This window comes from Eulemur rufifrons, chromosome 15, assembly GCF_041146395.1.
Source record: "Eulemur rufifrons isolate Redbay chromosome 15, OSU_ERuf_1, whole genome shotgun sequence".
NCBI classification, from domain to species: Eukaryota; Metazoa; Chordata; class Mammalia; order Primates; family Lemuridae; genus Eulemur; species Eulemur rufifrons.
Genome location: NC_090997.1, coordinates 45971441 through 45995682, shown reverse-complemented (window position 1 = coordinate 45995682; position 24242 = coordinate 45971441). Strand labels below are relative to the sequence as shown.

At 34.6% G+C, this 24242-nt stretch overlaps 1 protein-coding gene across 3 annotated transcripts in view; it reads left to right on the top strand.

Moving 5' to 3' along the window:
- The window catches only part of RNGTT (RNA guanylyltransferase and 5'-phosphatase), a 279755-nt gene that overhangs the window by 89361 nt on the left and 166152 nt on the right, over positions 1 to 24242 (top strand). For all 3 annotated transcript variants that reach the window (XM_069487273.1, XM_069487272.1, XM_069487271.1), the window contains 2 exons: positions 2143 to 2214; positions 7291 to 7455. In XM_069487273.1, the coding sequence (XP_069343374.1) occupies positions 2143 to 2214; positions 7291 to 7455 (237 nt within the window). The remainder of the gene's footprint in view (positions 1 to 2142; positions 2215 to 7290; positions 7456 to 24242) is intronic.

Below are 24242 nucleotides of genomic sequence, written 5' to 3'. Positions count from 1 at the left end.
AGACAGTATTTGTCTTTTTGTGACTTGTTTATTTTACTTAGCATAATTTCCTCAAGGTTCATCCACGTTGTAGCATATGACAGTATTTCCTTCCTTTTCAGGGTCGAATAATCCATTATATGTATATACCCACATTTGTATATTTATTTATCCATTGATGGACATTTGGTTGCTTTCACTTCTTGGCTATTGTGAGTAATGCTGCAGTGAATATGAGTGTACAGATACCTCTTTGAGACCCTGCTTTTAGTTCTTTTGGACATAATACTCTGAATTGGGATTGCTGAATCATATGCTAGTTCTCTTTTGAATTTTTTTTGAGGTAACTGTCATACTGCTCTCCATAGAAGTTGTACCATTTTACAATTCCAACAGTGCACAAGGTTCCAATTTTCATAACTAAAATTTAAGATTATTTTATCTTTACCTACTTTTCTGTAGTTTAGGATAATGGTGGCAGTTGTAGGGAAGGGGACGTTGTGGTGGTGGGATCATTGGGAAAAACTCAGGTATTCCCATTATTTTGATATTACTACCTTAGGTATTAAGTTTTTGTTAGAATCCATGGGTTCTGTTCTCTCTTAAGAACTTTTGGTCTTCTTCACCTAGTTTGGAGCCATATTTTATTCCCATAATGTTCAAATAATTTCTCCAACTCAGTGTGGATTCCTGGAGCCTTCACTTCAGAGTGTTCGGCTATTTTAATTATTCCTCAGTCAGAAGAAAGAAAAAAGAGAAAGAAACCACTGAGTTTGTTTCTGTTTATATTTGATTATAATAGTGAAAATTATCAAGAATTTGTCGTTTTATAAGTAGAGGTTTAGTGGGCTTTGAGCTGACCAGCTGTGCCTTTTTGTTTTACCAGAATCTTGGTAGTTTCCTTGGCTGTAAATTTTTAAAGCTTATCATTTGGTTATTCCTTTATACCTGTTTTGTTTGCTGATAATAAATTTTCTTTTTGGATTTTTAAAATAATGCATAAAGGGAAACATGTTCAAAATAATGCATAAAGGGAAACATGTTCTTGCTCATTTCATCAGGCAATTTGGGAGGGAAAATCTGTGATGTGTCTCCTATCTGAACCTGGATGTCCACTTAATTTCCAGTCACACATTTTTGAAAAGAATAACTAATTGAAACCTATTGCCACCACCTTATTAGTGTATAAAATGCTCAGATACAAGTATTTAAATAAAAATATTTCAAGAAACAGTTTAAAATAGCAAACATGATTTAATTTATATCAAGTGTTAGGTCAAAGATGATACCTATAAGTAAATATCTGTTGCTTAAGAAACTCATATTCAGGAAAGACATTAATTAATGATTTCTTATAATAACAAAATATATATTTCCTAAATCAGTGTGTTGTTTATGATTTTAGATGATTACGTGTAGATTTTCTGTCATGAAATTAGATAGCAGGAAACCTGCCTACTTTCCTAGGAAGAATATGAGGAAAAAAATTTTTAGGTCAAAAACTTAAGAATTAAAATTTTATAAAATACTGCATTATACACCCATAATCATCCTTTAACATCCTTATCTCTTTCTGTCAGAGTGCAGAATTTGTTTTGACTTCTTAATGGCTATGGTAGATTTGCAGTGATTTGTTCATACTCTCTTGCCCTGCTCCCTTTGATCAAAATCTAGTAAAGCAACATGAAACCAAGAAAGACTACATGGGTCACATGGAAATGAAATCTGTAATAAGGGTGCCATTTGTAGTTATAGATTTTAGGATTAAAGTAATTGGCATGTAACAAAATTTAAAGCAATAATGATTAAACAAAATTAATTTTAAAAATGGCTCTGACTTTTAGAATTTAAAATTTATAGTCTCTTTATCCTTAATTGTCTAGTAATTCAAGCATAATATAGAATGTAGCATAGTAATTCAAATATAAAAAATATAATGTGATATTGTCATGATTTTATTTCAATATAGAATAAATGCATGAAAGGGATTGGGGAGGGGGCTGATAACTTTACTGATTTGATCTGGGTACAAGTGTGTTGTCCTTAAAATTTCAAGTTGTATATTTATGATTTATTTGCTTACTGTGTATATGCTGTATTTCAGTCAAATTAAAGAAATTGCTACTAAAGTATGAAGAAACTTATCTTCTTTTCTCTTTCAAGGAAATGATTATTGACAGAGTAAATGGACAGGCTGTTCCTAGATATTTGATATATGACATAATTAAATTCAATGTAAGTACATTTTATAATTCATAAAATAAAAATTGTCACTGAAATAATGGATTTTTTTAAACAAATAGAGTATTACTGCCTCAGAGATAGTAGGAAAGAAAAATTATGACTCAGTTTACTCATTGGATATCTTTTTGTTAATATTTTCATATCTCCTTTTCTTTCTCTTACTGCCTAATATTTTGCATATTTCTTTGTCTTTAGGTTTCTTTAACTTCAAGTAAAGAAAAAGAGTTTAACTCTGATAAAATAAGACAGCATTTTGTAAAATGGAAATTTCTTGGTTTTAAATATCTTGTACTTGATTTAAAAAAAAGCACCTAGAAGTTTTATTTCTGTCACTAAAACAACAACAAAACAGAAGAGAAAGTGATTATGAGGTGTTGAATGAATAATAAATTACAGTATTAAGAGTCAGAATTGCATTAATCCAAGTTAGTTAAAGGCTTTCTTTTCCTGGAAAATTTCAATGCATAGATCTCATTTTTTGATTGAATCTCTGTATTTCAAACATAGTTTCAGATTTAAGAACCTCAAAGCTAGAAAATATCAAGTTTTCATTTTGTTCTGTTTGTGACTATTGTATTCCTCAAAAGTAATGCTTTCCAGAATTGGCTTAATCTTATCACGGATCTTGGAATAACATTCATCGGCCTATAACTAGGCATAAGGGGGTGGGACTGGTTTTGATTCTTTGTGTATAGAGAAGTGCTGTCTCCTTTGCCTCTTAATACTGAGCTCTGCTGTGTTCAGTGTGATCTCACTTCTTAGCCTGGGAGCTCTGTCTCAGATTACAGCCCTCTAATACTTTTTTAAAAATATGAAAAATTTCAGCATACAAGAATATAGAGAATAATATAAGGAATACTCATGTACTGACGACCTAGATCTTTTTTTTGGGAAGGGTGCAGGGTCTTGCTCTGTTGCCTGGGCCACAGTACAGTGGCATCATCAGAGCTGACTGTAACCTCAAACTCCTGGGCTCAAGAGATCCTCCTGCCTTAGCCTTCAGAGTAGGTAGGACTATAGGCGCATGGCGTCATGCCTGGCTAATCTTTCTAGTTTTTGTAGAGACAGGGTAGTGATCTTGGTCTTGCTTGGGCTGGTCTCAAACTTCTGGCCCCAAGCAATCCTCCTGCCTCGGCCTCCCTAAGTGCTAATTACAGGCATGAGCTGCTGTGCCTGGCCAGTCTTTTTAATAAGAAATAATTAATTACAAATCCAATAGAAGTTTTTGGCTGTACCTCTCTCGTCCTGTTTTCATTTCTCTTGCCTAGAAGCAACCTCTACTTTGAATTTGGTGTTTATTATCCCGTGAATGTTTTAAATACTTTTACTATTAATATGTTTGTATGTATCCAAATACATGTGGTATTCTTTTGTAGAGTTTCTAGTGTTATATAAATGTCATTATACTGTGCTACCCACCATTTGCTCCACGTTACCTTGTTGAGATTTATCTGTGTTAGTGCTGTAGATTTAGTTCATTCACTTTAATTACCATTGAGTGTTCCTTTGTATAAATATATACAAATAAATATAACAAAGAGGAAATTATCCTCTTTCCTTTTGGTGGATATTTGCATTTCCACTTTTTGCTATTATATTACTTACTACTGCTTGAACAATTGCATATATTTTTCCTTGTGCATATGTATGAAAGTTTCCCTAGGATAATTGTTCTCATTCTTGGGATGTAATTACCTGGAAGGTGTTTTTAAAACATTGAATCTCTCATCACTACATCATGGAGATTATGATTAAGTTCACAACTTCAGCTTCATTAGCTGCGTTACTAAATTCCTCTCATAGTTGTTACAATTTGCCACAGTTGGCTTTACCAAACATTTAAATTTTTGACAATTTGGTGTGTCAAATGGTATCTCATCCTGTTTTAATTTGGTTTTCTCTGATTACTAATGAGGTTTAAGATGTTTCATATGTTTAGCTTTACTTGCTTGGGATTTTTTTGGTGTGATTTAATTACAAGTCTAATACAATCTTCTAATTTTTAAAAATTTGGTTGTCGTTTTTTCCCCCTGATTACTAATGAAGTTGAACATATTTCATAGGTTTATTTTTATTTGTTTGCATTTTTATTTTGCTATTTAATTGAAAGTTTGTATAATCTAATTTTTCTATTTGGTTGTCTGTCTTTTTTTCTTCTTATGTAGGAATCTGTTATCTTTTCTGGATTCTAGTCCTTTTTCGATTATTGTTTCGGCAAATAATACCTTTTCCAAATCAGTATTTATTGATGCACAGAAGCTTTTGATTTTAATGAAGTCAACTTAGACCTCAAAGACTGTGCTTTTGTGTCTTGTTTAAGAAATTCATCCATATTCTAAAAATGATTAACTTACGCTTTTTGTCTTTAGGTCGATAGTTGTTTATTCAATACGTATTTCTTGTGTGCCTGTTACCATATTTCATGATCTAAAGTCAAATATTTTTTCACACTTCTGATATTGGGATACATTTATAATTGAAAGCTTCATATTTAGTTCTTTAATATACTATGGCATCTTCAGGGATAATTAACCATGTTTATTTTGTTTCACCAAGTCAAGGCCACTATTAGGAAAAAAATTTTGTTTTTTGAAATAATAGTTAAAAATCTTTTTAGTCCTTTAGTTTATTATTTTGTCCAGGAAGAGTTTCATTGGTCATCTTTTATAAGTCAAGTACTCTTCTAGGTATTGGGTATTTGGAGATGAATAAGACATAATTTCTTGCCTTTAAGGAATCCATACGTTAGTGCACTGGCTTCCAGAGAAGGCCATTTTTACCACAATTCATTGGGGTTTGGGAAAAACATAGGAGAACTTCTGTTTATTTAAAAAATATATTTATTTATTCTACTTTTGGTTGTTTTATAACATATTGTCATACATTTAATAATAAATTAATTTAATAATAAATTATTAAAAATTAATATGCATATATTATATACAGTTGTTAAGATATGTGTTTAGAGTGGGTGTAAAATCAAAACAAATTTGCAGACCACTCTTTTGGATGAGAATATAAATGTATAGAAATATAATATTTCTTAATTATAACAACAAAGGTATGTAACAAAAATAGTATTAGAGCACTTACCTAGGTATAGTTGAATTATTGAAGCATGGACTTGCAGACAGTGAAAGTGACACAAATTAGTTTTGAAAGATTGAGTCATGGAGGTCAGGAACATTAGATGGTTTGTTAGCATAATTGATGTGTGGTGAGGTGTGGGACATAGCAGCAAATGAGAATGGATTGGTGAGTAGGGGCCCAGGTTACTTGAATAACTTAGTTCTTTATGTAATAGGGCACTGTTGAAGGGTTTTAGTTAGGCTAATGATAGGAATATACTTTTATTGTATGATATTGTATTGTATTAATAACTCCAGTGGCAGCATGGATAGTGTTTTGAAGTGAGGAAGAACTGAAAACAGAGAGGCCAGATAGTCAGTAGTTATTTAGTGTTTTCCCTAGTCTATTCTCAGTGATTTAACACCAATCTATTGAGAGCTTCTTTGCCTATAGGCATCGTGGTTTTGAAGGTAAACTTGTTTTCAATCTATTCTTGTTTTGCTGAATTTATATATAAAGGTGGAAAGCATCTCAGAGGGAATTTAGACTACTTATGTATCTTTTAACGGTTGATAGACTTTTTCTTTTCTTTCTTAGGGAAAAAAGGGCTTGGTTGTTCTACTTTAATTTTATAGGTGTCTGAATTCCTCTGATAGGTCTAATAAACAAGCCTAACATTTTAGGTTTTTCAACCTTGTTGATGATGTAGGTTGAATAGAAAACATCACACATGGACTGTGTAGTTATTTAGTAGCATTTCCTCAATAAATACTCTTTACATAGAGTTGTTTGCCTTTATTTAAAGAGAACATTTTCTACGTCATACCTAGCTCTTGCACACTTTTTCTTATACCTTATTCTTTGCTGTGTCTCAAAGTTGTCATCCTTCCAAAGTTGAGGAAAAGACATCCCCTGAGGCTTATTTAGTGTTGTTCACTGCTTACGTGCTGCCACCTGCATGTAAACATTAGGTTGAGTAACTGTTAGGTTGGAGAATATATAGTAGATTGGAGAAGAGGAAGATGACAGAAAAGATGGGAAAAAAATGCATGGAAGGGTGTCCAATAGTAAAGTAGAAAAGAAGAGTCGTTTATATGCTATTGAGGTGATGCTTACCAATCTAGATGATCACTGTCAACCAGCTGATGTGTTGCAACTGTGTTCATGCTTACCACATGGATAGAGCAAGCTCCCACCCTTAACTCATACAAAAGGGTACATGCATTTTATATTTCATGGTTCAGACATACCATAGATGCTTTAGGAACAATGAAGGAAAAGTTTATTGGGGAGAAGAGAAGAAAACTTTTTTTTATAACTGTATAACTTTGAACATACGTAAATTTTTCCTGTATTAATTTTTAGAGTTGAGGATGTATTCTATTTGTCTAATAAATGTTTTCTATTTATTGATGCCTGTAAAATGTTAGCACTTAAAACAACAAAAAGCATTGTATAATAAGTGACTGTGCTGCTTAGTTTGATGTGTTATTTGCTAGTTCTTTGTTGAATAATGTGGATTTTAGTTTTTATGTAGGTATTTTACTAATTTATATAAATAAGACTAGTGGGTATATTAATTCAGATGTGAAATCTTGGGATCGACTTATAGTACTGTAGATTCATGTCACTTTCCCATATTGTTTTATATAGCTATAATTTTAAAGTAAGTCTGTGTGTGTTTGTGTTTAGATGTTTCTCTCATTATTCAAACTAATTATTGGGGCTGACATGTGTGGTTGTACAGGCTGTGCACTAGATAACTCCAAAGGATGCTATTTACATAGACTACTATATGATATATCTATTATATATTCTCCAACCTAACACTTACCAAACCTTTTTACATACAGGTGGCAGCACTTAAGGGGTGACAACATTAGATAAGCCTCAGCTGTTTACATAGACTACTGTATATTACTATATAGCAGCCTTGGTAATTATGCTGATAAAATAGTTCTTAGTGTTGAAATTTAAATAATTGTCTCTTTAATTCAGGCACAGCCAGTTGGAGATTGTGATTTTAATGTTCGTCTGCAGTGTATAGAAAGAGAAATTATAAATCCTCGGCATGAAAAAATGAAGACTGGACTCATTGACAAAACACAAGAGCCATTTAGTGTCAGAAATAAGCCATTTTTTGACATCTGTACATCAAGAAAGGTAAAGTTTACTTTTTTGTTTTCTAATTAGTGTTTTTAATTTATCATAATTTAGCTTGTGAGATGAATCTGAATGATGTTTTGCTGCCCAATTTTCTTGACTTTACCAGAAATTACTTGAATTGGATATAGCATTATTTTTGCCAACATGTATCATTCCCAGCCTTTTCTTTTTTAGTATGATTCTAAGTGGTAGAAACTTAAACTATATTGCTTGCCCATTTCTAGTAATAGTTTTGATTTTGTGGTTATTGCATATTATGTTTTTCAAAAAGATATAAACAGCATAGAATTGTATCGGGTGAAAATCGCTTTTTAGGCCTGCTCCTCCTGAAGGTAAACAGTGTTTGATACATATTTTTATTAAACACATTCATTTACATATCTATGTGTATATACACACACACTGAAGGTTTTGTAAAAAAATTATATTTATTTTTGACTTAAAATGAATCATACTAAATATTCCAGGACTGCTTTCTTGTTCACTTAACAATATGGGTTGGAGATACTTCTATGTTAATGCATAGAGATTTGCCACATTATTTAAGTGTTGCATGGTATTAATAGTAAAGTTGCATTATATTTTATTATTTTATAATTGGTGGATTTTTAGATTGCTTTTATTTATTTATTTTTTCATTTTTGGCTTGTTGGCTTTATTTATTTCAGGATATTATGGGGGCACAAACATTTTGGTTACACGTTATGACTTTGCCACAGCCAAACCATGATTTGGGGTGTGCCTTTTCCCCCCTACAATGCTTACAGCGTCCATTAGTTGTGAGTTTACCCACTCCCAAACCCCTAATCCCTGGAGAATATTACTACCGTGTGAGCACTGTAGTGTTGATCAGTTAGTGCCAATTTGATGGCAAGTATATGTGGAGCCTATTCTTCCGTTCTTGTGATACCTTACTTCGGAAGGTGGGCTCGAGCTCTATCCAGGAAAATATAAGAGGTGCTAGATCACCGTCGTTTCTTATAATTCTTCCATTGTATAACTATACCAAATTTTAATAATCCACTCATGAATTGATGGGCACTTGAGTTGTTCCACATCCTTGCAATAGTGAATTGTGCTGCCATAAACATTCGGGTGCAGATGTCTTTATTATAGAATGTCTTTTGCTCTTTTGGGTAGATGCCTAATAGTGCTATTGCTGGATCGAACAGTATTTCTATTTTTAGCTCTTTGAGGTATCTCCAAATTCTTTTCCACACAGGTTGCACCAATTTGCAGTCCCACCAGCAGTGTAAGAGTGTTCCTGTCTCTCCACATCCTCGCCAGCATTTGTTGTTTTGGGATGTTTTGATAGAGGCCAATCTCACTGGGGTTAGGTGATAATCTCATTGTGGTTTTGATTTACATTTCTCTAATGATTAGAGATGTTGAGCATTTTTTTTATATGTTTGCTGGCCATTATTCTGTCTTCTTTGGAAAAGTTTCTGTTCGTGTCCTTTGCCCATTTATTGATGGGATTGTTTGATTTTTTTTTTTTTTTGAGACAGAGTCTTGCTCTGTTACCCGGGCTAGAGTACCGTGGCTAGAGTCCTGTGGCATCAGCCTAGCTCACAGCAACCTCAAACTCCTGGGCTTAAGCAATCCTTCTGCCTTAGCCTCCCGAATAGCTGGGACTATAGGCATGCGCCACCGTGCCCGGCTAATTTTTTTTCTATATATATTTTTAGCTGTCCAGATCATTTCTTTCTATTTTTAGTAGAGACGGGGTCTCGCTCTTGCTCAGGCTGGTCTTGAACTCCTGACCTCAAGCGATCCTCCTGCCTCGGCCTCCGAGAGTGCTAGGATGACAGGTGTGAGCCACCACTCCTGGCCTCTTGTTGATTTTTTTTAAGTTCTAGACAGATTCTTGTTATCAGCCCTTTACTGGATGTGTATAGAGCAAATATTTTCTCCCATTCTGGAGGCTGTCTGTTCGCTCTAATGATAGTTTCCTTGGCTGTGCAAAAGCTTTTTAATTTGATCAGCTCCCATTTATTTTTTTTTTGTTGCTGCTGTGATTGCTTTGGGGGTCTTCTTCAAAAATTCTTTGCCTAGGCTGATGTCTGAAAGGGTCTTCCCTACATCTTCTTCTGGGATTCTTAAGTTTTCATGCCTTAGGTTTAAGTCTGTTATCCATCTTGAATTGATTTTTGTAAGAAGTGAGAGGTGGGGATCCAGTTTCAATCTTCTGTATGTAGCTATCTAGTTTTCCCAGCACCATTTATTGAAAAGAGATTCTTTTCCCCAGTGTATATTTTTGTCTGCTTTGTCAAAGATTAGATTACCATAGGCGGATGGTTTCATTTCTGGATTCTCAGTCTTGTTCCAAAGGTCTAATATCTCTGTTCTTGTGCCAGTACCATACTGTTTCAGTTACTATAGGCTTGTAGTACAGTTTGAAGTCTGGTAGACTGATACCTCTCAGTTTGTTCTTTTTACTTAAGATTGCTTTGGCTATACAAGTTCTTCTCTGGTTCTATACAAAGCATAGAATTATTTTTTCTAGATCTGTAAAGAATGTTGATGGTACTTTGATAGGGATTGTGTTAATTCTGTAGATCACTTTAGGTAGTATGGACATTTTAACGATGTTGATTCTACCAATCCATGAGTAAGGTAATTTTTCCATTTGAACAAAGACCATATGATGCTCTCAATAGATGCAGAAAAAGCATTTAACAAAGTCCAGCACACCTTTATGATAAAAACTCATAGCAAAATAGGCATAGACGGGACATACCTTAAAATTATCAAGGCCATTTACAATAAACCCACTACCAGTATCATACTGAATGTGGAAAAATTGAAACCATTCCCACTTAGAACCGGAACCAGACAAGGTTGTCCACTATCTCCACTTCTATTCAACATAGTGCTGGAAGTCCTTGCTAGAGCAGTTAGACAAGAGAGGGGAATTAAGGGCATCCAAATGGGGGCAGATGAGATCAAACTCTCGCTCTTTGCCAATGATATGATATTATATCTAGAAAACCCCAAGGATTCAACCAAGAGACTCCTGGAATTTATAAATGAATTCAGTAAACTTTCAGGATACAAAATCAATACACACAAATCAGAGGCATTCATATATGTCAATAACAGTCAAGCCAAAATTCGAATCAAAAATGCAATACCTTTTACAGTAGCCTCAAAGAAAATTAAATATCTAGGAATATGTTTAACAAAAGAGGTGAGAGACATATACAGGGAGAACTACAAAACATTAAGAAAAGAAATTGTAGAAGATGTAAACAGATAGATTGCTTTTAGTCTTTTGCTGTTGCTAACATTGTTTCAGTGAACATCTTTGCATACATAGGTGGATGTTTCTTTAGGGTAGGTAAAAGTAGAATGTTTGGTTTCAAGGTCATGGGTAATGTTAGTAACTACTACCAAATTGCCTTCCAAATGAACACATTCATCTCCAGCAGATAAGAGAGCTCGTTTCTGTATACCACTGCCAGTAGTACTCTTTTCCTTCCTGACCTGTAGGGAAGTCAATGTATTGAAATGTGAGGGTGAGTGGTAGTTCTGGAGCAGAGTACTGGAGTTGTTCATTGCTCTGCTCCTCACTGGCTTTGGGGGATCGGTTTTTCCCAAGGTACTTAAAACTTTTCCTGCCAAAGATTACTCTTATGTAATTTGGGTTTGTTATATGAATTTAATGAAACATTATATGTAAAGCCCTCAGAAAAGTATTGGACATGTAGGAAGCATTCAATAAATGTCAATTGATGTTTTTACTATGTGGATTTGTAAGTACTTTCAGTTTCTTGCTATACATTTTTTTTTTTTTTTGAGACAGAGTCTTGCCCTGTTGCTCCGGCTAGAGTACCATGGTGTCAGCCTAGCTCACAGCAACCTCAGACTCCTGGGCTTAAGCAATCCTTTTGCCTCGGCCTCCCGAGTAGCTGGGACTACAGGCATGCATCACCATGCGCAGCTAATTTTTTCTATAAATATTTTTAGTTGTCCAGAATTTCTTTCTATTTTTAGTAGAGATGGAGTGTCACTGATGCTCAGGCTGGTCCTGACCTCGAGCTATCCTCCCGCTTCGGCATCCCAGAGTGCTAGGATTACAGGCATGAGCCACCGTGCCTGGCCACTATATATTTTTTTATATGGTGTTCTTCCATAAGTGAAAAATTCATTTTTATATAGTCAAGTTTGGCAATATATTTCTTACATTTCCTGGGTTTTCTGTCTTGCTTATGAAGCCCTTTATCTCCTAAATGTTTTCTTGTATTATTTTCTAATATTAGGTCATTAAATATGAAATGTCTGATTTCGAATCAAAAGTGTAGTTTATTATATCTCAAACAAAAAGCAGTATAATTAATCAGATTATGCACCTAAACTATTGACACAGTTTTGCCATCTTAATGGTTTATGCCAGCAGTGAGGAAGCCTGGAGAGCCAGTGTTGATGAAATCACAAAAGGCGTTTGCCACAGCTTGTTGAGAATTGATTATTTTTCCTTGCAAGAAGTGGTCCAAAGCCTGGAAGAAGTGGTAGTCATTTGGTAGAAGGTCTAGTATACAGTGGATGAGAGAGAGTTTCCAAGTTTAAATTTAGCCTTTCTGGTTTGAGCAGCATTGTTTGTGCGACATGTGGTTGCGTGTTGTTTTGCAGGAGAATCGGCCTGTCTCTGTTGACCAGTCTCGGCTGCTTAATCACAAGCATCTTCATCATTTTGTCCAATTGGTTGCAGTAGACATCCGCTGTAACTGATTGACCAGGTTTCACAAAGCTATAGTGGCTAATACTAGCACTGGACCACCAAGCAGATACCATTAGCATTTTTTTGATGAATATTCAGTTTTGGACTATGTTTTGGCACTTCTTCTTTATCCAGCCATTGTGCTGAATGATTGTGATTGTCAAAAAGAATCCATTTTTTATCACATGTAACAATACAGTGTAGAAATGGTTCACCTTTATGTCGTGACAGCAAAGAAAGCCAAGCTTTGAGACGATTTTTCTTCCGATGCTCGTTTAATTCATGCAGACCCTATCTTTCCAGCTTCTTTACCTTGCCAGTTTGTTTCAAACGATTCAATATTGTTGGAGTAGTAAAGTCAAACCTTGCTGCTAATTCATGTGTAGTTCAAGATGGAGTCATTTCCACTACAGCTTTTAACTAACTCATCATTATCCACCTTGGTCTCAGGTCACCCATCTGGCTCATTTTCAAGATTAAAATCACCAAAATGGAACTTCTCAAACCATCAACATACTGTGCATTCATTAGCCACATCCTTCCCAAACACTTCACTGGTATTTTGAGCTATCTGTGCTAGATTGATTCCACGACAGAACTCATATTCGAAAATAACACGAATTTTTGACTTATCCGTGGTTTCACAAAAATTGCTCTAAAAAATAATTGAAAGATAATCACAAGCCAAAACATGCATTTGAAAATTTACACTATGAAACATGCATACTGTTTTTGTAGAATGTAGTAGAATTTCATTTTTGTATATCTTTAAAATCTTAAAGATAACTTTGATTTTAGGACTTTAGCTCTATTAACAACCTCTTCATTTTGTCTAATTTGATCCATCAAACAGTGAAGGGATAATGAGCTGTTCAGTTTTTAAGTTTAATACACATGGTTAGAATATAGCATCCAAAATAGTAATAAGAAGTAGCAATTTTTCAAATTAAAATTCTATTTACATTTCCAGTTTGAAGGCCAATTAAAAATTACTTGAATGGATTAAATATGGCTGACAAAAATTTAAAAGCACACAAAGTTTCTCCAAAAGTTCCCCATCCACTTATCCCCTTCTCAGAAAAGTAACCATTGCTGTTAGCTTTTAGTGTATCCATCCAGAATTTCTTTATGCATATATAAACAAATACATTTACTTATATTCTTACCACCTCCACCAAGAGGTGGTTTTTCAGATACTGTCTGTACCTTGCCTATTTTTTTACTTGACAGTATATGTTGAGTCTCCTCTCCCCAGTATTGGCACACAGAGATAATCCTCATTCTTTTTTTTATTTTACAGTTGCACAGATTTCCATGATACAGTTTAGATATTTGTCCCATCTCAATCTCCTGAAGTTTTTTTCAGCATATGTATTTTTATTTAGGAAAAGTAAAATAAGAGTATTTAGGTTTGTTTTGTCCTTTGACTTATAACTTCTTATTATGTAGTGATGAAATCAATATTTATGGTTTTCTAGCATTTTATTTATTTACTCTCTTTTTAATCCTTATTGAGGTGTAATTGACAAAAAATGTGTATATTCAAGGTATACAGCGTAATGTGTTGATATATATATATATTGTGAAATGATTACTAGTCAAGCTAATTAACATCTCCATCACCTCACAGAGTTACTCTTTCTGTGTGTGTGTGTTTGTAGAATTCTTTTATTTCAATAGATTTAGGGGGTATACACATGTTTTTGTTACATGGATGAACTGAGTAATGCTAAAGTCAGGATCATGTCAAAATTTGATCCCCAGTGCTAGAGGTGGGGCCTCGGGGAGATGTTTGTGTCATGGAGGTGGATCCCTCTTGATCAACTTGGTACCATCCTGGTGGTAATGAGTGAGCTCTTGCTCTGCTTATGTGAAAGCTTGTTGTCTAAAAGAGTGTGTCTCCCCTCCTTTTCTCTCTTGCTTCCTCTCTCGCCATGTGACATGTCTGTCCCCCTTTACTTTCTGCCATGAGTAATAGCTTCCTGAGGCCCTCACCTTGCCATACTTACTTGTTCAGAACCATGAGCCAAATAAACTTCTTTTCTTTATAAATTACTCAGCCTCAGGTATTCCTTTATAGCAATGCAGAATGGACTAAGACAATCCAAATACAATAGCAAAGTGATGAGTCTCTTTGCTTATGGTTGGTGGCCTAGCAGATTGGGAGCTGTTCCTCTCATCTCTCGCTTTGCTGATGGTCAACTCTTTCCGCTCTTTCAGTGAAGTTCTCTCCACCGTTCTGGGGTGTGCTCTATTTTATCTGTCAATAGGTTTCTGTCTTTTTCTTTACATTTTGGAAATTTATTGAAAAATTTCTCATCATCTGGTCCTTCTCCAATTGCTTTGTATTATATTTTTATAAAGTTCCTATTATTTATTGGTGTCTCTCATTAGAGGAGGTAAAGCACATATTGTCTTTAAATACACTGCTAACTCATGAACTTTTTTTTTTTGGGAGACAGGATCTTGCTCTGTCACCCAGGCTGGAGTGCAGTAATACAATATAGCTCACTGCAGCCTTGAACTCCTGGGATCAAGTGATCCTCCTGCTTAGCCTCCCTAGTAGGTGGGATTACAGGCATGTGCCATCACACCCAGCCTGTAGAGACGGGGTTCTTGTTATGTTGCCTGGGCTGGTCTCAAACTCCTGGCATCAAGTGATCCTCCTATCTTGACCTCCGAAAGTGCTAGAACTACAGGTGTGAGCCATTGTGCTCAGCCTCAAGTATGTTTGAAAGACATGTGGGTGTCTTTATTCTTGTATTAGTTCTAAGTGTTCTGGTTTCTTTTGGCATATTTAAAATTGTCATCTTGAGATCTTGATTATTTTTGTGTAGTATGTTGATTTATTCTTTTTTTCCCATTCTCTCCCCCCCCAGCATTCTAGGAAGTCTTGAATTTGGGTCTGAAATGAAAGATTTAATTTTCCCTAATGTCAAGTATTTCTTTTGTATAGAATTTTTACCCTTCTGTGCGATATTTACTTTTTGCTTTACCTACTTTCCTTTTAATCTTATCTTGTTATTTTTTCTTCTTTTCTAGTTCTATTCTTATTAGTTTATTTTCCTTTTCTTATTTCTTTTCCTTAAGATGTTTTGTGCTCTGGCATCCTCTTGATATAAAAGTTCTCTAAAAACTTTATTTTTTTAATGGAATTTTACAGTAACTTATTTTAAAGTTCTGCTTTTCTTCTGTATTTTCGTGAGGATGTTGTTTTTCTTTCTTTAAATGATGAAAGATTCATCCAGTCCTGGTGCTTGTTATTAATAGCTGACAGGGCATAGATTTTTCTTGTCTGCACTCTTGTTTGAATTTCAATTGGAATGCCTATTCACGTTTATGGCGATTATCTAGTTGGGATTGTGCTGGGTTGAAATGGAATATTCTTTTGTCTTCTACTGCATGATCATTTGAACAGATGGAGTATATTAATATTATAGTTTTTGGTATGTACTGTTTTCTGGGCTTCCCCTGTCTTTTTTCAACTATTTCTATTATGAGTGACCACAAAAATAATATACATGATCATTGACACTTTGAATGCAAAAAAAAAAGAAAAAAAAAAGGCAATATATATATTTTTCCTTCCCAGTTATTTTCTTGGACTTGCTGTTTGTATCCGTAAAGGAAATGAAGTTCTTTAAAAGGTTTTTATAGCCATCTAATCTTTGACAAAGCAGACAAAAACATACTCTGGGGAAAAGATTCCTTATTTAATAAATGGTGCTGGGAAAACTGGATAGCCACATGTAGAAGACTAAAACAGGACACACAGCTTTCACCTCTCACAAAAATCAAATCACGGTGGATAACAGACTTAAACCTTAGGTCGGAAACTATTAGAATTCTAGATGAAAACTTAGGAAAGACTCTTGCAGACATTGGCCTAGGCAAAGAATTTATGAAGAAGACCCCTAAGGCAATCACAACAACAACAACAACAACAACAACAACAAAAAAAAAAAATAAATGAGACCTGATCAAATTAAAAAGCTTCTGCACAGCCAAAGAAACAGTCACCTACAGAATGGGAAAAAATTTTCCCAGAATGAGAGTAAACAGACAACCTACAGAATGGGAAAAAATTTTCGCATACTACACATCAGATAAAGGGCTGATAACAAGAATCTATTTAGAACTCAGGAAAATCAGGTAGAAAAAATTAAACAACCCTATCAAAAAGTGGGCAAAGGACATGAATAGAAATTTTTCAAAAGAAGATATAAAAATGGCTAACAAACATATGAAAAAATGTTCAACATCTCTAATCATCAGGGAAATGCAAATCAAAACCATAATGAGATATCACTTAACTCCAGTGAGAACGGCCTTTATCAAAAAGTCCCAAAACAATACATGTTGACGTGGATGCGGAGAGACAGGAACACTCATACACTGCTGGTGGGACTGTAAACTAGTGCAGCCCCTGTGGAAAGCAATGTGGAGATACTTTAAACAGATTCAAGTAGACCTACCATTCGATCCAGCAATCCCATTATTGGGCATCTACCCAGAAGAACAAAAGTCATTCTATAAAAAAGACACCTGCACCCGAATGTTTATAGCAGCACAATTCACAATCGCCAAGATGTGGAAACAACCCAAATGCCCATCAATTCATGAATGGATTAGCAAAATGTGGTATATGTATACCATGGAATATTACTCAGCTATTAGAAATAATGGCGATATGGCATCTGTTTGGTTCTCCTGGAGAGAGTTGGAACCCATTCTATTAAGTGAAGTATCCCAAGAATGGAAAAATAAGCACCACATGTACTCACCAGCAAACTGGTTTCCCCTGATCATCACCTAAGTGCACATTTGGGAATAACACCAATTGGGTATCGGACAGAGGTGGGGGCTGGGGGGAAGGGATGGGTGTATACCTACTTGATGAGTGCGATGCGCACTGCCTGGGGAATGGACACGCTTGAAGTTCTGACTGAGGGGGATGGGGATGGGGGGAGGGGATAGGTGCATACCTACATGATGAGTGCGATGTGCACTGTCTAGGGAATGGACACGCTTGAAGCTCAGACTCGGGGGGATGGGGAGACGTGGGCAATACATATAACCTGAACTTTTGTACCCCCATAATGAGCTGAAATAAAAAAAAAAAAAGGTTTATAGACCATTCAGACTTGCAGTTCTGACTTTTTGGTCTCAGGACATACAACAATTATTGAGGACCACAGAGAACTTTTGTTTATGTGAATTATATCTAATGATATTTATTGTATTAGAAATGAAAACCTAAAATGTATATTAATTAAAAAATAATAGGCCGGGCGTGGTGGCTCACGCCTGTAATCCTAGCACTCTGGGAGGCCGAGGCGGGTGGATCGCTCAAGGTCAGGAGTTCGAGACCAGCCTGAGCAAGAGTGAGACCCCGTCTCTACTAAAAATAGAAAGAAATTATCTGGCCAACTAAAATATATATAGAAAAAATTAGCCGGGCATGGTAGCGCATGCCTGTAGTCCCAGCTACTCGGGAGGCTGAGGCAGTAGGATCGCTTAAGCCCAGGAGTTTGAGGTTGCTGTGAGCTAGGCTGACGCCACGGCACTCACTCTAGCCCGGGCAACAAAGCGAGACTCTGTCTCAAAAAAAAAAAAAAAAAAAATAACAATAAGCCTATTAACAGAAATAACATTTTTGTGAAAAACAATTATATATTCCAAGGCAAAAAAAGCAACTTAGTGCAAGAGTGGTATTATTTCACCTTTTTCCAAGTTAAACAATGGTATAATTTGAAGACAGCTGGATTCTCTTGTTCTTTTTCATTCAGTCTATTATGCTATCCTATGTTAGGTAGCCTCTGAAAAAATGCACTGTACACTCACAAAAGACTGAGAGTGAAAAGGGCAAGTTATTTAGTAGTATCATTATGAAAATAGTTTGGACCTCATGGATTGCCTGAATGGGTCTGAGGGACCCTCAAGGGTCTGTAGATACACTTTGAAAACCATCTACAGTAGAAGAAGCTTTTTGTACAGATCTGTCAGCCTAGAAATTCTGGTAGTGTATTGACTGTTTGTCCTGGTATGAGCTTTAAAGTTTTCATTCTTTTGTTTTCCTGGACATTTCAATAGATGTTTTGTAAAGTATGTATCAGAGCTGCTAGCCAGATAATATTTTAAACTGCAAAGTTCTGTTATTACTTGCTGCTTTTCATTTTATAATTATTAATTAAAATAGATTTGGGGGTACACGTGTTCTTTGTTACAGGGATGAATTGTATAATGCTGAAGTCAGGGTTTTTAGTGTACCCATCACCAGAATAGTGTACACTGTACATGATGGTTTTTTATCCCTCACCCACCTCTGACCCTCCTCGCTTCTTAGTTTCCAATGTCCATTACACCATTTTATGACCATATATACCCATCCTTTAGCTCCCAGTTGTGAGAACATGTGGTATTTGTTTTTGCATTCTTGAGTTACTTCACTTAGGGTAATGGTCTCCAGTTCCATCCAAGTTGCTGCAAAAGACATTATTTCATTCCTTTATAGCTAAGTAGTATTCCATTGTGTGTGTGTATGTATATGTATACACACACATATACAAACATACGACATTTTCTTTATCCACTTATCAATTGATGGACACTTAGATTGATTCCATATCTTTGCAATTGTGAATTGTGCTGCAATAAACATATGATTGCAGATGTATTTTTGATAAAATGACTTATTTTCCTTTGGGTAGATATAAGTAAATAATGGGATTGCTGGATTGAATGGGTAGGTCTATTTTCAGTTCTTTGAGGAATCTGCATACTGTTTTCCGTATGCAGAAAGTACATTAGTACAACCGTAGAGGTTGTACTAATTTACAATCCCATCAGCAGTGTATAAGCATTCCCTTTTCACTGCATGCATGCCAACATCTGTTGTTTTTTTGCCTTATTAATAATGGCCATTCTTACAAGGGTAAGGTCCTACCTCATTTTGGTTTTAATTTGCATTTCCCTGATGATTAATGATGTTGAGCATTTTTTCATGTTTGTTGGCCATTTGTATATCTTCTCTTGAAAAAAATCTGTTCATGTCTTTTCCCCACTTTTTGATGGGGTTATGTATTTTTTTCTTGCTGATTTGTTTGAGTTCTTTGTAGATTATGGGTAGCAGTCCTTTGTTGGATATATACTTTGTGAATATTTTCCCCCGTTCTGTAAGTTGTCTGTTTACTCTGCTGATTATTTCCTTTGCTGTGCAGAAACTTTTTAGTTTAATTAAAATTCTATTTTATTTTTGTTGTTGCTGTATTTGCTTTTTGGATCTTATTCATACATTCTTTGCCTAGGCCAATATCCAGAAGAATTTTTCCTGTTTTTTTCCCAGAATTTTTATGGTTTCAAGTCTTACTTTTAAATCTTTAATTCATTTTAATTTTTGTATGTGGTGAAGATAGGAATCCAGTTTCATTCTTCATGTGGCTATCCAGTTCTCCCAGAACAATTTATTAACTAGGGTATCCTTTCCCCAGTGTGTGTTTTTTGTCTGCTTTGTCAAAGATCAATTGGTTGTAGGTATATGGTTTTATTAATATTTGTGGATTCTTTATTCTGTTCCACTGATCTGTGTGTCTACTTTTATACCAGTACCATGCTGTTTTGGTTACTATAGCCGTATAGTATAATTTGAAGTCAGGTGCTATGAAAGCTGCAGATTTGTTCTTTTTGTTTAGAATTGCTTTGGGTATTTGGGCTCCTTTTTGATTCTGCATGAAATTTAGGATTTTTTTTTCTAGTTCTGTGAAAAATGACATTCGTATTTTGGTGGGAATTGCATTGAATCTGTAAATCACTTTGGGCAATGATTTTATTTATTTATCTATCTATCTGTCTATCAATATTGATTCTTTTAATCCACAAGCATGAAATACAAGAGAAAGAAATAAAGGGCATCCAAATTGGAAAAGAGGAGGTCAAACTATCCCTGTTTGTTGATGATATGATCTCATATCTAGAAAATCCTAAAAATCTCCTCCAAAAGACTCCTAGAATTGATAAATTCAGTAAAATCTCACATTACAAAATTAATGTACACAAATCAGTAGCATTTCTATACACTAATAACAGTGAAGCTGAGAGTCAAATTAAGAACTCAGTGCCATTTACAATAGCTGCAAAGAAAAAAATACCTAGGAATATACTTAACCAAGGAGATGAAAGATCTCTGCAAGGAGAACTATAAAGCACTTATGCAAGAAATCATAGATGACACAAACAAATGGAAAAAAATTCCATGCACATTTTATAATTATATTCCCCTTTCTTATTTTAGGGCATAGTATTAATAGTTATCTGTGCATATGAGTAGATGTAAAGACCATTCTAAAGTTGTAGCCATTAATAAAGCAATAAGATTGACTGGTATATTTTTGTCTAATTGCCTATTTATTTTTTGCCCAGTTGGCAAAAATAGTAATTCAATGTCTTCTTTGAGAAACGTCCCATTTTTACTTTAATATGACTAAGTCTAATTTTGGATTATTTCCCACTTGTAAAGTTCTATTTCTGTTGAAATTGTAAGTTGTTTTTCTTCATTCCTGCTTGTCTGTCTCTTGGAACTCTACTTTTCCCTTAGGAGTCAATTGTATACAGTTACGATGCAGGGAAAGAACATGCAAGGAATCACTCTAGAATGGTTTTAGGAAATAATGCTTGATGAAAAAAATAAGCTAGTGCCTCTCCCCTTACCCCATCTCACAAGCTCAAACTCAAATTGGAAAAAAAAAAAAATCAAATAATCTCTTTTGAAGTTCCTAGTGAAAGCTTTTCTCTGCTTGGAGTCACTTTACTTTCTCCTGTCCAGTTGGACTAGAAGAATTCAGTGGAAAATATTTTCACAATAATTTGTTTATTGCTTTTTTAAATGTAAAATGTTTGTTATGTAAGATGAAACAATAGTAAATGTTAAAATCTCCTTTCTAGTGACTATATAGGGAATTACAAAAGCTATTCTTTTACTATATTTAATTTCTCAAGGACATGTACCCATCTAGTTTAAAAAGAATTTTATAAATGTTCATTTTTGTTTGGTAGGAATTTAAATTTTATGTATATTTATGTAGTTCATCTGGCATTCAGATTTATTTTCTAGGTATTGCCTCGCTTTTCTTTATTTTCTTATTTTATCACTAAATGTCGATTTATAGTTCTTAAGTATTTGTCCAAGACTAGTACATAGTGAAAATCTAGCCCTAAGGCTTGTTACTTTTATCTACACATGTTCTGTGACTTTACTAATGTTGTATTGTTTGTACTATGGTAAGAGAAAAAGAACCTTTGAGAATTTGTTATTGCAACTGCGGTTAAACAAAAGTCTTTGCTTAAATGTGAAGAACTGTTGTTCACACAGAGGTTTTCAATGATCTTGCCAAATTTTTTATGTAATTACAGATATATTGGTGAAACTGCATTTTCATTTGAAGGTAGATGCAAGACAAAATGAAGATGACTATGTATTCTCATATTTATAGTGTTCAGTTTTGCATTATCTAGTCTATTAATATGTCATTCATTATTAATATTGAATATAGCCTGATGGATCCTTTCAATCTCATTCATTTACCATTTCAGAGGCAAATTTGAGAAAATCATAGTAATGCATAGTAAAGAGAATTCTTAATTGCTTTAATATGGTGAGCCTAAAGATTTATTGTCCCAGAAAACTTCTTTTGTGACTTTAATTTATTTTAAGTAAACCTTTGTTCACTACAACATGAAGAAATTATAACTGGGGCCAAATATATTTTAAACATTTCTATGAAAGATTTATAATTGGAACATGGAGAAATTCCTATGTTTGCTAAGTATGATAGCTTAAAATTTTTTTATGGTTAACTTTCAAGAGATACCTATTAGTATATTCAGAAGAAAAAAATCAGTATTGGCATCCAAAATGATTAAGAGGCAGTTACTTTGCCTAAATAATCTGATCAATTAATTGTTCTAACCAACAGTGACTGAATTTGTTCAGGTCAACAAAGGCACATATCTTGAGACTGTATTCATATTTAACTGAACACTTTTTTTTCATTCCTTTTTTTTTAAATTTCAGCATATTATGGGGGTACAAAAGTTCACGTTACGTATATTGCCCTTGCCCTGCCTCCCCCCTCACCCCCGAATCAGAGCTTCAAGCGTGTCTATCCCTTAGATGGTGCACATCACACTCATTATGTGTGTATACACCCATTCCCTCCCTCCCCTAGCATCTGCCCAGCACCCGATTAATGTTATTGCTAAATGTGCTCTTAGGTGATGATCAGTGAAACCAATTTGACGATGAGTACATGTGGTGCTTATTTTTCCATTCTTGGGATACTTCACTTGGTAGAATGGTGAACACTTTTTTTTTAAAGTGTGTAAGTCAACAGTGTGTGCCAATACTTTGTATTAATATCTGACCTAGTAATGTCTTATCTAGCAGGTTTATTAGAATTTTAAAGTGAAAGGTTGGGTGCGGTGGCTCATGCTTGTACTCCTAGCACTTTGGGAAGCTGAGGCGGGAGGATCGCTTGAGGTCAGGAGTTCGAGGCCAGCCTTAGCAAGAGTGAGACCCTGTCTCCACTAAAAAATAGAAAAAAAAAAAAAATTAGCTGGGCAACTGAAAATAGAAAAACATTAGCTGGGTGTGGTGGCTCATACCTGTAGTCCCAGCTACTCAGGAGGCTGAGACAGGAGGATTGCTTGAACCCAGGAGTTTGAGGTTGCTGTGAGCTAGGCTGACGCCATGGCACTCTAGCCTGGGCAACAGAGCGAGACTCTGTCTCAAAAAAAAAAAAAAAAAAACAAAAACAAAAAAACCCCCAGCAAACCAAAAAACCCAGAATTTTAAAGTGAAATACTGCAGTTAAATAATAGTTTGTACCCTTTATACTAGCATAGAAATTAAACGAACTCTCTATTGGTCATTGTTGAAATGATGGAGGGTACTTAGTTCTAGCACATGAGTTTAAAATTAATTTTTATAGTAAATCTTAATTTTTAAATTAAAAAAAGTCCATCACATTGCTGGAAGAGTATAGGTATTTGACAACTTCAGATTTTCTTAAAGCCTACAATATATGTCCCCCATCCCCACCTAGTTGGTGGTGTATAAATGAGAATAGACTTTGAAACATGGTTGAGAAAATGTGATCTTTTGGAGTGAATAAGGAAAACCAGGGGCGTACGATTTTTAGTTTGATTATATTTGTTGGTTATCAAACACATCTAGCCATTTTTATACCCCAAGTAGAGCTGATCTTACCAAAGGTTAAGTATAGAAAACTCGTGTGTTATCATTGAAAGATGGCAATAAAATTTTAGAATATTTATAAAATTTCTAGGAAAATTTATTTGTGGCTCTTAATTTTATGTGTTTTTCTGTATCTTGCAGTATTATTTCTAATATATTGTAGAATGTTTAGTTATAGAATATTTAGTCCATATTGGTGACTTCACAGGGTGCATGATTGTGGAGTTGTAGATTCACTACCTCTGATATGTGGCATAGTCCTGTTACCTAACTAGTTGGATATGGTTTTGTATTTACTTATGAAAATACTTTCAGGGAAATCACTTCAGGGAAGCCCTTAAACTCATAGGTTCAAGCACTTCTCTAGGGCTTAAGATTCTGAAGACAAATGCATGAAAACAAACTCGAAGTCACAGATGTGATTCCAGTGCATAATTAGTTCTGCAGCTTTAAATAATGAAGTTCAAGAAGATTGTTGGAGAATTTTATTGTTTACACAGAACCAGGTTTTCTGTATCTTGTTTTACCAAATTAGATACCATCAATTGTAAGGCCATACTATCTAGGTTTGTGTAAGTACACTCTGATGTTTGCACAATGACAAAATCACCTAATGATGCATTTTTCAGAATGGACTGTATATTTAAACTTAATTTGCTGGTATTTAGGATTTTTGTGCCTGTATCATAGAATATTTTTACATTTAAAGTAAAATCTAAATTATCTTGTATAGTAGTAACATATATGATCTAATTATCTTTTAAAATTTTGTTTTCCATATGTATGTGTAACTTTAGAATTCTGCTCTAATCT